The sequence below is a fragment of the Lissotriton vulgaris genome, chromosome 7 (genome assembly GCF_964263255.1).
Source record: "Lissotriton vulgaris chromosome 7, aLisVul1.2, whole genome shotgun sequence".
NCBI classification, from domain to species: domain Eukaryota; kingdom Metazoa; phylum Chordata; class Amphibia; order Caudata; family Salamandridae; genus Lissotriton; species Lissotriton vulgaris.
Window position 1 is genome coordinate 1485573926 of NC_141695.1, and position 13188 is coordinate 1485587113.

At 40.7% G+C, this 13188-nt stretch overlaps 1 protein-coding gene across 4 annotated transcripts in view; it reads right to left on the reverse strand.

Moving 5' to 3' along the window:
- The window catches only part of ITCH (itchy E3 ubiquitin protein ligase), a 1274207-nt gene that overhangs the window by 444960 nt on the left and 816059 nt on the right, over positions 1-13188 (reverse strand). For all 4 annotated transcript variants that reach the window (XM_086932290.1, XM_086932292.1, XM_086932291.1 and 1 more), the window contains one exon: positions 12804-12875. In XM_086932290.1, the coding sequence (XP_086788416.1) occupies positions 12804-12875 (72 nt within the window). The remainder of the gene's footprint in view (positions 1-12803; positions 12876-13188) is intronic.

The following is a 13188-nucleotide window of genomic DNA, read 5'->3' on the forward strand; positions in this document are numbered from 1 at the left end:
TCATTTCACACCCTACACTTTCTTCCCTTCCTGTGCTTGGGGCTCTCTAACTTTTTTTTAAAATTTTAATTGATTGAATAGCACATTGTGATTTAATGTCAGTGTTGGCTTTATTAAACGTGATAAATTCTGTATTTCGAAATGCTTTGAATAATTAATTGCGTACTTCACTGATACGCTGTCTCTCTGGGACCCCTATATATGTATTACTTAGCACCCAGGTCCCAGCGACTTTTTGGGTAAAAACCCCCTTTTTTGGTAACACGTTGTCTGAGTCGGCTGACCGACAGTTGATTATAGAAATTGACCAGGACTCCGAGTGGAGCAGGTTCGCAAGAGGTGAGCTAATTAACACTCCCCCAAACCCTTAAGACGCTAGTCCACTGACCTTTTTCCTGATATTTATTCATTATATATCCAACAGGCTGTCATATATATATATATATATATATATATATATATATACAAATTGGAGATGCCGATATGATACAAGTACTACATGAGCTAGAAGGAAACCCTGAAGTAATTGAGAATCCTACCCTGAACTTAATTAACGAAAACATCAGATTGGACCTGAGCAGCAAAAGTGGATTTAAACCCAAATCTATTTTTCTGCCACTGATTAATAATGAGGAAATCGATGTTTTTGAGAAGGGAGTGATCACTGAATTCAAAAAACTAGCTAATAATAAAAAGTGGGAAGAAATAATCTGAGCCAAGAGCAAAGATTAGCCATTGAAAGTTTAAGTAATGACCATAATATTGTCATAAAGAAATCGGACAAGGGGGGCAACATTGTGGTAATGTCAAAAGAAATGTATATACAGGAAGGTATGAAGCAACTTAATGACACGGTAAAGTATGAAAAGAGTAACAGGAAACTGTATGACACTAAGAATCAAGCTTATCAGGAGAAATTGTCTAAATGGAGAAATCAGGAACTTATAGAAACAGAAGAGTACAATTTTTTAAAGTGCAAATTCCCAAAAATACCAGCACTTTACTTACTCCCCAAATTGCACAAGAATCCTATGAACCCCCCAGGCAGGCCAATAGTATCTTCTAGGAAGAGTAGACTAGAAAATACTTCAAGATATGTGGATTATTTTTTGCAACCGATTGTGCAGGGCCTCCCAGCGTATCTAAGAGATTCAGGGGATTTTTTGGAGAAAATCACTAATGTCACCGTCAATCCAGGCTGTTTACTAATGACCTTGGATGTCAACAGCCTATATACGAATATCCCACACGAAATGGGAATTAAAGCGTGCAGACATTTCCTGAGCACAAGATCAGTCTCATACCTTTTTCATACTGAAATGCTTTTAGATATGATTTATACATGCCTTACTCAGAATTATTTTTTGTTCAATGGCGCCATCTACCACCAACTACTTGGTACTTCTATTGGCACTTGTTTTGCCCCTAGTTTTGCCGGAATATACTTAGGTTGGTGGGAAGAACTGATTGTTAGACAGCTAGACCAATATCGTACCAGAGTCCGCACCTGGCTCCGATACATAGATGACATTTTCATCATTCGGGATGGCACCGTTGAGGAAGCTGAAGAATTTGTGGCTACCCTGAATGTGAATGAGTTTAATTCGTCATTTACAAGCCATATTGACAAGAATACAGTGGACTTCTTAGACCTGAAAGTTACCATAAATGAGACTATCCTTGTGACAACCCTGCACAGAAAGGAGACGGCTGGAAACAGCCTTCTCCATGCGCGAAGCTGTCACCCCCGAAACCTGATCAATTTGATTCCTTTAGGTGAAATATTAAGAGCCAAAAGAATTTGTACCAGACAGTTGGATTATGAGAAAGAAAGAGACATCATGTGTGACAGATTCAAGTGCAGGGGATACAGTAAGAAATGTATCGCAGAAGCTTTGCATAAGGTGGAAGAGAGGGACTCTAACCAACCCCTGGCTAAGGAAGTTGAAAAAGAGGAGAGTACAGAAGGAGTGAGATTCATCACTGACTACCACTCCCAAACGAAAGAAGTCAGAGGAGCCATCAACAAATACTGGAGTGCCCTCAGGACTGATAAGGATATAGAACAAGGTATCAGAGATTATCCTCAAATCACGTACAGGAAACCTGTGTCCTTGACCCATGGCCAGCTTCTGGAATTAATGACGAGAGTCAAATCTGGCTCCCCACTGGATACTTGTCCCCCTCGTATTCTGAAAGAATGTTTTTCCACTTATCCAGCCCCTGTTCTTGCCCTTCTAAATGATTCCCTGTCGTCAGGTATAGTCCCATCCGCCTTCAAAGAAGCCACGGTTATACTGCTATTAAAAAAACCCGGGGCGGATCCTGGTTGTAAGGCGAATTACAGGCCCATCTCCTTACTGCCTTACTTGGCAAAAATTCTAGAGGCACACGTTGCGAAAATTCTCTCAAATTTTTGGAGGAGTCCTCCTGCTTTGACCCTCATCAGGCTGGATTTCGGCCTGCACATTCTACGGAGGCAGTGGTCACCGCAGTTTTGGACACACTCCGAGATTGTGCAGATAGGTGGTCTCCTCAGGCCCTGGTGCTTTTGGACCTGTCGGCCGCGTTCGACACGGTCGACCATAACATCCTGGTCGACCGTGTCGGACAGACAGGCATACAGGGCGTGGCGGCCTGCTGGCTGAGGTCCTTCCTGGAAGAACGATCCCAAGCGGTGCGTCTGGGGGATTTGACTGGTGTTAAACAGTCCATCCCATGTGGAGTGCCACAGGGCTCCTCCCTGTCACCCCATCTTTTTAACATATATATCCTCCCCCTTATTCAAACCTTGAGGGACAAACAGGTGAGAGTTTTTAATTATGCAGATGATCTGCAGTTACTCTTCACCATTGATAATTCTGAAAAATCTATAAGTCATTTCCAGTCAACCATGAGGTTTATTAAATCCTGGATGGATCAAAATCATAAATCCAGGTAAAACCGAACTGGTACTGACTGGGGACAGTGCTAAGTATTGGGGTCCCTACTACTGGCCTTCAGATCTAGGTCAAGTTCCGCAACCATCACCATCGGCTAAAACGCTCGGAGTCATTGTGGATAGTGATCTTTCACTAAAAGCACAAGTGGGACAAGTGGTCTCCAAATGCTTTTACCAGCTAAAAAAAATCAGGAAGGTCAGGCGACTATTAACACCAGAAGCTATTACTCAGGTTGTGATCGCCACTGTTCTGTCTCATCTGGATTACGCAAACGCCATCTATCTGGGTCTCCCAAACTATTTACTCAAGCGTCTCCAGATGGTTCAGAACTATGCTGCTAGGTTGATCCTGAAGCAACCAAGATGGCAGGCGGCGACTCCTCTTCTTATTAAGCTTCATTGGCTTCCGGTCATGCAACGCTGTTCCTTCAAAGCAGGTTGTATGATCTTCAAGTCACTACACGGCAAAAGCCCTAAATTCATTAATCAACTGATCACCAGATACGTTCCCTCCCGTAACCTTCGGTCACTCCATCTAGGCCTTCTCCAGACCCCTTCTTTCAAACTCAAACGTTCTGGTGGACGAAGATTTGCAACATTAGCCCCTGCCTATGGAACACCTTTCCCCTGGAAATTCGGTCCTGCCAAGACCTCTTACCTTTCCGGAAAGCATTGAAGACCTGGCTTTTTAGACAAGCTTTTTAATCTACCTTTTCTACCTTTGGTTGTGTTACTGTCAATTTAGCGCCAAGAAACTAATCCGTGTTAGTGCGCTCAATAAATGATTTAATAACATAACATAACTTGAAGGACAAGGTATGTAAAACCTTGTTAGCCAACCAAAAGAAAAGTGATCCAGTCCAGGGTTTTTATGTGTGTGGCCACTGCAAAGCGTGTAAATATAGCCACAACGTTAAAGAGATAAAACTATCCCATCTCTGTGAGCCCTTCAAAATTGCTAAACATCTGACCTGCCACACAGAGTATGTGGTTTATGCACTCAAATGCCCATGTAAGAAATTTTATGTGGGTAGTACCATTAAACCAGCCAAAGACAGGATTTTACAGCACCTGAGAGCCATAAAGAACCATGACAAACAGTATCCCATGGCAAGACACTTTGCAACCCACCACCAGAGCAACAGCAGCCTCCTCTCTTTTGTTGTACTAGACCAAGTACTCATCAGAGAAAGAGGCGGTAACAGACTGCAAGAGCTCAGACGCTTAGAGTCCAGGTTCATAATCAAATATCACACTTTACAACCCCAGGGGCATAATTGTGATGAAGCGCTGGGCGTGCATCTTAGATGAACCGAGATAGTCTGCTGAACTGTCCTCTAACCTTGATTTTATTGGTATGAATGTGTTAAATGCACGGGTTGGTAGGTTATCTAATCAATGTATTTTATCATTTTGTCACAGGTACCTGTAAATATGGGAGAGTATGAAAACACAGCACGGTCAGAAAGTGTGTGGCAGTTTGTATCAAGTGGCAGAAACCACGAGGAGCATTGTTGAAACGAAAGGTGCTACCGGGGGTGAATTATGACTTCTGAAATGGCAAGGAACACGCAATAGAGCGATGATTCAGTTAAGCCCCTGAGGCTGTATTTTGCTAAAGTGCACCGACAAGGCGTGATTGATCGAATGAAAGTCTATATCAGTGTGGACATCATATCACAGTTTCTCGCTTTGTCAAATGTATGCATTAAGGTTTAAAGCTCTCCATGAATTCGAGGGCTGTAGACGATTAGGCAGTAGAAAAGCTCTAAACACTAGACCAGAAGTGTTGGCGCGCATGCACAATATGAATGTGAGTTCGAGGTTTCGAACGGATTGAATTCTCATGTAAATTGTAATTTATTTTGACAATTATTTCCTTTGCCCATGAGGGGCATTTTGCAACAAAAGATGCCATCTGGTGTGAATTATGATCTCAGAACTGGCAAGGAACGCGCAATAAGAGCGAAGATTTAGTTAAGCCCACTGGGGCTGTATTTTGTTAAAATGTACCAACAAAGCGTGAATTATCGAATCAAAGTCTGAATCATTGTGGACATTATATCACAATTTCTCGCTTTATCGAAATATATGTTGTAAGGTTCAATGATTTCCTCTAATACGAGGGCTGTAAGCAATAAGGCAGCCGAATAGCTCAAAGCACTAGACCAGAAGTGGTGGCGCGCATGCACAATGTTATGGGGAGTTCGATGCTTCGAACGGACCGAATTTTCACGTAATGTGTAATTTATTTTTGCAATAATGAAATGTTATCTCTGTTGCCCGGAAGCCAAAGTCACAATGAGAATATAATTTAAGAAATGCCATGAATTGATACAATGTAAAGCCACACATTGCTGAATAAGATGAATTTGCTTTCGTAGCTCCAAATATATTATGTTGTGGTAGTCTGTTGACTATGTTTATCATTAGCACGATCACATGATTTACCTTAAATGTCGGATGCGAACAGACACTTGTACTCGTGAGAAAGGGAAGTTGTTCCCGAAACGCATCGAGTAGGCTGTGATTAAATCCAGTTTTTGAACACTATCTGTGGCCTGGACATCGTTCTTGTGAAGTGTGAACGAATTTGGTGTGAATATATATATATATATATATATATATATATATATATATATATATATATATATATATATATATATATATACGTTAAAACACTGCATCCTTCCCAGGGTCGAAACGTCGACGCATCTCATTATTTGAACCAACTATTCAAGATCTCTTAGGTACTAAACATCGAACCAGTACACCTAATAGATCATTGTATATATATAGTTGCCTTCATCAATGAGAACATGGAATAACAAATTCAATTGTTGTTTTTATTGTGTATCAATTATTCGCATAAAAGTTGTATGCTAGATTATATTTTAAGTATGTTTTAGGGACAGCTATTGTTGTATTATATGTTTCAATTTAAAACATGAAAGTATTTGAGTAAAATTTGCTTTCGTTTTAGCCTTTGGTCAGTGTGTTTTTGATTAATGTGTGAGCCATAAATTGTGCTACCTTTGTATCATATTAATGGGCAAAGTAAATAAATAATATCAGTGAAATACCAAAGTAATAGGTATTGTGTACCGACAGAACCATTATTATTAATTCTATTACCCGCCCAGGTTCTGAGGGTTACAGGGTTACCCAGTAACCCTGTAACCCTCAGTGGAGAAGTGTGGCTCACTGGTTAGAGGAGGCAGACCTGGAAGCAGAGGTCAGCCCGGGACCAGGGTTCAATTCCCGGCTTGGCGGGGTCTTGAGTCCTAAAATGTCTATGGATTCGACAATTCTCGCTCCGGTGCCTACTCGATTCACGGGTTCACACTCTGCTACTCTGGGCAATAGCTTGCTTAATCTCCACAACAGCCACTCGCAGCGGGATGCCTGGTTTTCACCTTGCGGATACCCTGTTGGGGTATCTCACGGGGGAATACCAGGACGGGTTCCCTAAGCAAGCGCCTTGATGCCTTCGGGTGATACGTGCGCTATATAAATCGCAATACATTTACATTTACCCCATTACATTTAATGGACTCTCATGGGTGGCATAATACATGCTGCAACCCATGGGAACCTGTGGGGTACCTATGCCCTGGGTAATTGGGTACCATATACTAGGGACTGACAAGGGTACTCCAGTATCCAATCGGGATGTACCTAAGTACTGAATTCAACAATTTAGGGAGAAGGCAGATCGACTGGGGTCCCGATTAGCAGGATCCCAGTCAGACTAGGCAGCATAAAGCTGGCAAAAAGTGGAGGTAACCATGCAGAAGGATCCTACCTTCCGTCAGTCCTTTTAAAAACTCAGACCTCCCATTACATTTTGGTGATTTAGTGCATTGCATTTTCAACGCATCTACTCCTGCCGGCCTTACACACGTCTTTAAGATTTTGGGTTCTGGCTTAGTCTGTTTGTTCCAAACAATCTTTGGAGTAATGCCAGCTTTTATTCATTCCCCTTGCTCCAGTGATTACAGGGAATCCCGCTGCTGTTATTCCTCATTTGTGGCGATTTGGTTTTATTGCTGCTCATCTGCAATGGATGTTCCATTTGCAAGCCCACTGGAACTACCATCGCTCCAGCTATGTCGTGAACGCATGCTCTGATTTTCTAAATCTTTTTGCTCCAGGAACTGGACCTGGATTGGTCACTGTCATTCCGCCTGGTCTGGTTTACCTGCATGCAACCCATGTTTCACTGTCTCTGATGCTCCTTCGAATGGGCATCAGATATTCACTTGGCTTTAGAGACACAGATCTCCGTGGACATTGACCTGCTCATTTTCAGAGTTGTCCTTTGGGCCTATATGGCTTCTCCATAGCGTCAGCTACGAGCCACTCCTTGCTGAAGAAAAGCGTGCCTCTGCACCTGGAAAAGAAAATACTGGCTCTAATAACACAGATGGCACCTCTCTCAGCAACGGCTGAGCCCGAGGATCATGTCTGTTCTCTGGATCTGATGAACCGGGCTGTAAATCTATTGGCGTCTGCAAAGATGGAATCCGTTTTGGCCTCGCTCGCCTTTGACTTTGAGAATGGCATCATGGATACCTCCAACACACTTTAAAATTCAACAACGTTTTCAAAATTGAAAACTCTCTCATTTTATTTTTACACAAATTATGATAATTTCTATATAATATGCTTATTAGCAGTGCTTTGAGTTTGCTTATTTTGTTTTTCCTTATTAATTAGTTATTTGTGGTGTCACTGTCCCGACCAAAGGGAGGGTGTCATGTTTTCTATAGGCCCACTGTGCTATCTCCCTTATGTTAACCTGACTGCACGCAGTGAGCTGCTTCTGCTTTGCACACATTACAAAAGATCACACATGTATTAGTCCTACACGTTTATTTTAGAAATAGGCTGCGCATGTTTCTGTTATTCACTTCTTCTGTTGGGGTTCAGACGAACATATGCATAGTCAAAAACACAGTGCTCGGTTTTCTCGGTCGTCAGACATGAAGACCTAGACAAAATAGACAAGTCCAGCTGCTGTTTTTGTACGGGCAACTCTTTTCATATAAACCCAGATTTGTCGTTTTGAAAACAGAGAGGACACATTCTCGCAGAGCAAAGGTCCCGAGACAAGTGTGTTCCGATGTCCGAAATGTTAAACTTCTTATGCATGCAAGGTATGGAATCCCCTGCTAATCTCAGAGATTCCTAATATATCACTGTACTTTTAAAGTAAGGGTATGCATAGGCAGATCGGTCTTTCAAAATGACAGGCCTTTTCATTGCATACAGGTTAATTGTGCAAACCGCATTTTTTTACTTGCATATCTTAATTGCAGCCCAGTTATTACACAATGGAGCATGGTACTTTCAATAAATAAATAAATGTCTCTCCTGTTTTACTGTGGACATTTATGAGTGAGAGCACGAAAGTGGATGACCTGCTACTGCAATCCCTGAGAGGGTCTAGGGAGTTTAGGGAAGATTAGGAGGGCAAGTAAGTCACTATGAGCTAGTCTGGATTTGGGCCCATAGGTACCTATGAGGAATGGTGACTCAGTCTCTACATAGTGATGTAATGTGGTCCCAGAAATAGTTCTGTTTCTAAGAAGAATCCCTTCAACAACATAAGAGGTTTAAAAAAAGCCATATCTTCTATGCACGGCAGCCCTTTTCTTAAAGGGATTAGAAGTATCTTGGCCAAAATAAAGTACTCTCTTGAACGAATTATTTTCGTCTGCTCGGGGTGGGGTACATGTAATGGTTCAGATAACAGTGTCTCATAAAATGCCAGCACTTGTGCAAAACACTGTTTGGACAGGTGTCGGAATACTACATTTGCGTTAATTACATCATTGTAAATAAATATCACCAGATCAAACCTGCTGAAAGTTACCGGGTGCAAAAGGCCATGTAAATACAGGGGCATGCACATTTCTCTGATAAGCTACTGCCTTCAACTCAAATAGTATCAGTTTAAGTTGTTCCTCGGCTTCTCTTTCGACCTCAAACATGAACACAACGTTTAAAACTCTCAGACCAAAGAATCCAGGAACTTAGCCCTGATGAAGAAGTCACCTGGGTCAAAGCCCAATGCACAGAAAACAATCAGGAGGGCCAGCGGTTCACACAAAGGAAATCCATGAAGGACATTTATGAAAACTAATCGGACAGAATCTTTGCCGTGCTCTTAAAGGCCTCCTGACTGAAATGTCCCCTAGACAGTCCAATATATGTACCACCACTTGGATTTAACACCACACTATATATATAGGCGATCTGATCACCATTTTGTCTATTAGCCTCATACAAAACTATTGAGATAGATCATCACACACTACCAATAACTGCCCGCTTTTACATTGTTTGTGCATCTATTTGTGAGCTTCACATGTGTAGCCTTTATCCACAGCAAAAGAATGTGGGCTTTGTGAACTATTTTTAAAATTAGTTTTTAACCATATATACATTATACCAGATTATAATTATTGTCATAACCATTTATCCAAAACACACAATAAACACATTATGTAGAGTTAATATTTCCGCTCTGTAAATTTCAAACTAGCAATTTAAATTATTAAAAAGTTGGAGCACGACTTATCCAAGCCTCTTAGACAAATAACTCCCCATGTTCATGTCAGAGAGGGGTCCTTTCATACCGACTATACACCTGGTCCACTTACCAGCACTAAATTATTACCATAACCACCTTCGTGTCACCCATGATAGTTCAAACGGGTACAACATATCAAATTTACATGATCTGGTGACACTAAAAGGCCTTCTTGATCCTCATAATAAGGCAAATACAGGAGTTGTTTGCGATCATAAATTTCAGGCTGCACAGACTTCCTAAGAAGACCCATATTAATAACAACCCATTTCCCCTTTTCTGCTACAAGGTAGCAGCATGTCCATTAACTTCTGTGACAGCTCAAGTTTTATGTATGCGTCAAATATTCAATTGTGAGAAAAAACTTCTATTGAAAATGTCCAGTTTTGCAGATTAGGCCAAGAGTGTTCCAACGTGAAATGCGGGTATTTTCAGTTGTGTGTCTTTGCGGACATGGGAAATGATGAGGGAACCAATCAATCAATGGAGGCCGCACCCACCTCCACTGCAGAGGGTGATTTTAGGTGTCAGAGGTTTAAAAATACGAATGGCAAGAAGCATAAAAATAAAGCTAAATCTGACCCAGAGCCTGGTGACTATCCTGGCCACAATGATATTGCTCAGTTGACATGTTCAGTATTTGCACATGGGTTTGAGTGGACTATGCTATAACTAGCTAGGTCTCATTTTAAACTTTTTTACATATTGAGGAGGCCAGACTATTATGTGCCATAGGCCTATGTTGGGTCAAAGTAAGCGAGATGCTTACTTACATTGAATAACCAAGTTAAGGCAGGAAATGATCTAGATAAAGGCCTAAAATGCCTGCAACTCCTCAGGATTTTGAACGCAATGAGCAAACAGTTGAGGCAGTTGATACCAAACTCTCAGCCCACCAAATAAACTCTTACCACTACAGAACATTTCTTCAAGTGCTTGATCCAATGTACATTCTTACTCAACAAAGCATCACTTATTGCACGCTGATATATCAGTATATTCATTTTGTACGTTTATTCTATTGTACCATTCTACATGTGACTGATTTAAGGACTCTGTTTTCTTTTCAATAAACTTTTATGTTAAAAAAAACAACAAAAAACAAAGCATCACTTGAATTGACAACTCCGATGAGTTTAACGAGCATTAGTAGTACGTGGTTTTTGGCACTAGCTAATTGCACGTTTATGCTGCACTACCGGTTCTTGCTTCCTAAACTAGTATCCTGTAAAACAAACCTTTCTGGAGCATGGTAATATCGTTAAAATTACTTTCAGTGACAATCCAGATTCAGAGCTGGATTTAGGCTTAGAAGAGACTTCCAGGTAACTCCCTCGATCTGAAGGCTTCACTTGAACAATTTTACTAGTTTCAGCAAAACCCTGAGATAAGGGATGGGGCTTCTTTACTGAGGAACATACTTATATTTGCATGAAGGGATTACAGAGGCTGGGGTAAAACCACACAGATGCAGAAACATTTTAAGGCCTACTACTTCCTTTGTCACACAATATAAAAAGCTTCAATGAACAAATAAACCAAAATGTTTAATGCTAAAATGTTCACACATACACAAGTCCCACATATTTACACAGACGTTCACTCACAAACAACTAATGTTAGGGTATTTGCTTGTCTGCAGCTCATTCCAATTGCTTCAGGTATTTCATGAGCTGCTGCTAACTATTCAACAGTCCCTTTTTTCCACCCGTCTGAACTGCACCAAGCACATTCTTTTCCAATGCATTAAGTACTGAACGGCTTGCTATATACAAGGCCAACATCTAACATCTCCTGCTAGAACCCAGTCCTCTCACCCTATCAGGAAAAATTTGAATCATGGGTAAACCGAACATTCCACATTCCACCAATATATTTCAAATGACCGGAGATGTGGAGAATACCTTATTTCAAAACGGGGTGGTACAATATTGGCAACAGATAATATGCCAAATCACCACCCGTACAAGAACCCATACTAGACTGTCCATGTGCACATTGGCAACATTCCCTCTGGCAAAAAAGGCAACCTCCATTATCTCTCCTTTTGGTAGAAAATGATCAACTTATTTGCTTAGATAATGCATCACAATAGTGGATAGAAATAAAAAAGCTGACCTAATTTCTCTTCTCTCTAATGAGGTGTATTTTCCACTCTTGATCTTAAGAGAGCACTAACCTACAAGGCTCCTATTTGCTTCAAAAATCACTAGGGTGATATATGAATTAGACTGCTTGGCAGACTATTTGCCTTAATCTTTCCCACTCTTGTCAATTGTACTGTGATACCCATGTGTAATAAAGCAACTGGCCTGGGTCTCACCTACAACATTTATTCACAATACCACTGATTTATTTTAGACAAGTATTTGAGTTTTTCATTTTAACTCAGAACTCTTAACGTTTCCATCATCATCTAGGGTGTTGCTCTCCCTCTCCCGATGCCTCTCAGATGGGTGTTCTTTTGGCAAAGTCAGGAAACAAAGCTTTTCCTTCATGTTTTGTACTTGTTTTTCACCTGCTGAACAGGTCTCATTCTATGGTTTAATCACATCATGAGGGCAGTGCAGCCACTGCTCAAGATCACTCCTTTCTGGTTCTGTTAGAACATGGATTTAAGACTAATTTCCAGATCAGGCATGTGAATTCAAAGCCCACAACACAATCATTACTGATTATTAAGCTGTGATGCACTATGAGACCACAGAACCAAGATATGTGACTGTGCAAGAAACCAAAGGCAACTGGGTGCCTACATTTGAATGCAAGTCTGATTGTGCACCATAAATTAATAATATATGAACAAAAAGTCGGGATAACAATTGGTCACTTACACAGAAAGGTATCAGTTATTTTATGATTAAGCCCAAAAGAGACTCCGGTTACTTTGGACTGCCATTGTATTTTCTGAAACATAAAACCATGTCAACATAGCTTCTACATGGAGCATTTATTACAATGTTATGCAGGACGACTCACATTTTTGAATGATTGACTAAGACAGAAAAAGGTAAATGGATATGTTAGGCATAGTAATGTATAGCTCCATCCATGTTAGGTTAACAAGCTCACTTCGCAAAATGTATTAACCATTTATGCCAAATGCCATTGTTTACTACTTGTATTATACTGACATCAGATTTGTCAGCATGTCACAATTTAAGTAACTAATGTATGAAACACATAATTACCGGACACTGTATGATGGTTAGTCCAAATCATTTATAATGAGTGCAATCCTCAAAAAAATTAATTATACAACACCTGCTGAAATGAGTCCTCAAACAAGGTCTTCCTGGTCACTGAAATCTTTATGTGTTGTGGCATTGACAGTTGCTGCAAGAAAATGAATGGAATTTAATAAAAATGTATTTTTACAATACATAAACTGAGAAGCAATAAGATATTTCCAATGAGTTAGTATAACATGTTCTGTGGTCCTCAACTTATGAAGCTGCTGAAGCAACCCTCACACCCCCTCCCATTTTTCATTACTACTCATCAACAGGTATGGGGGGCATCAAACCAAGCTACATCCCTTTTTTATCTATATATCAGCACTATGAACATAATTCATATAGTGTGCATCATGCAGGAAGAGACTGGAAAGAGGAGTGCATATAAATGCTAGTCCCCCAGCACCACGTGC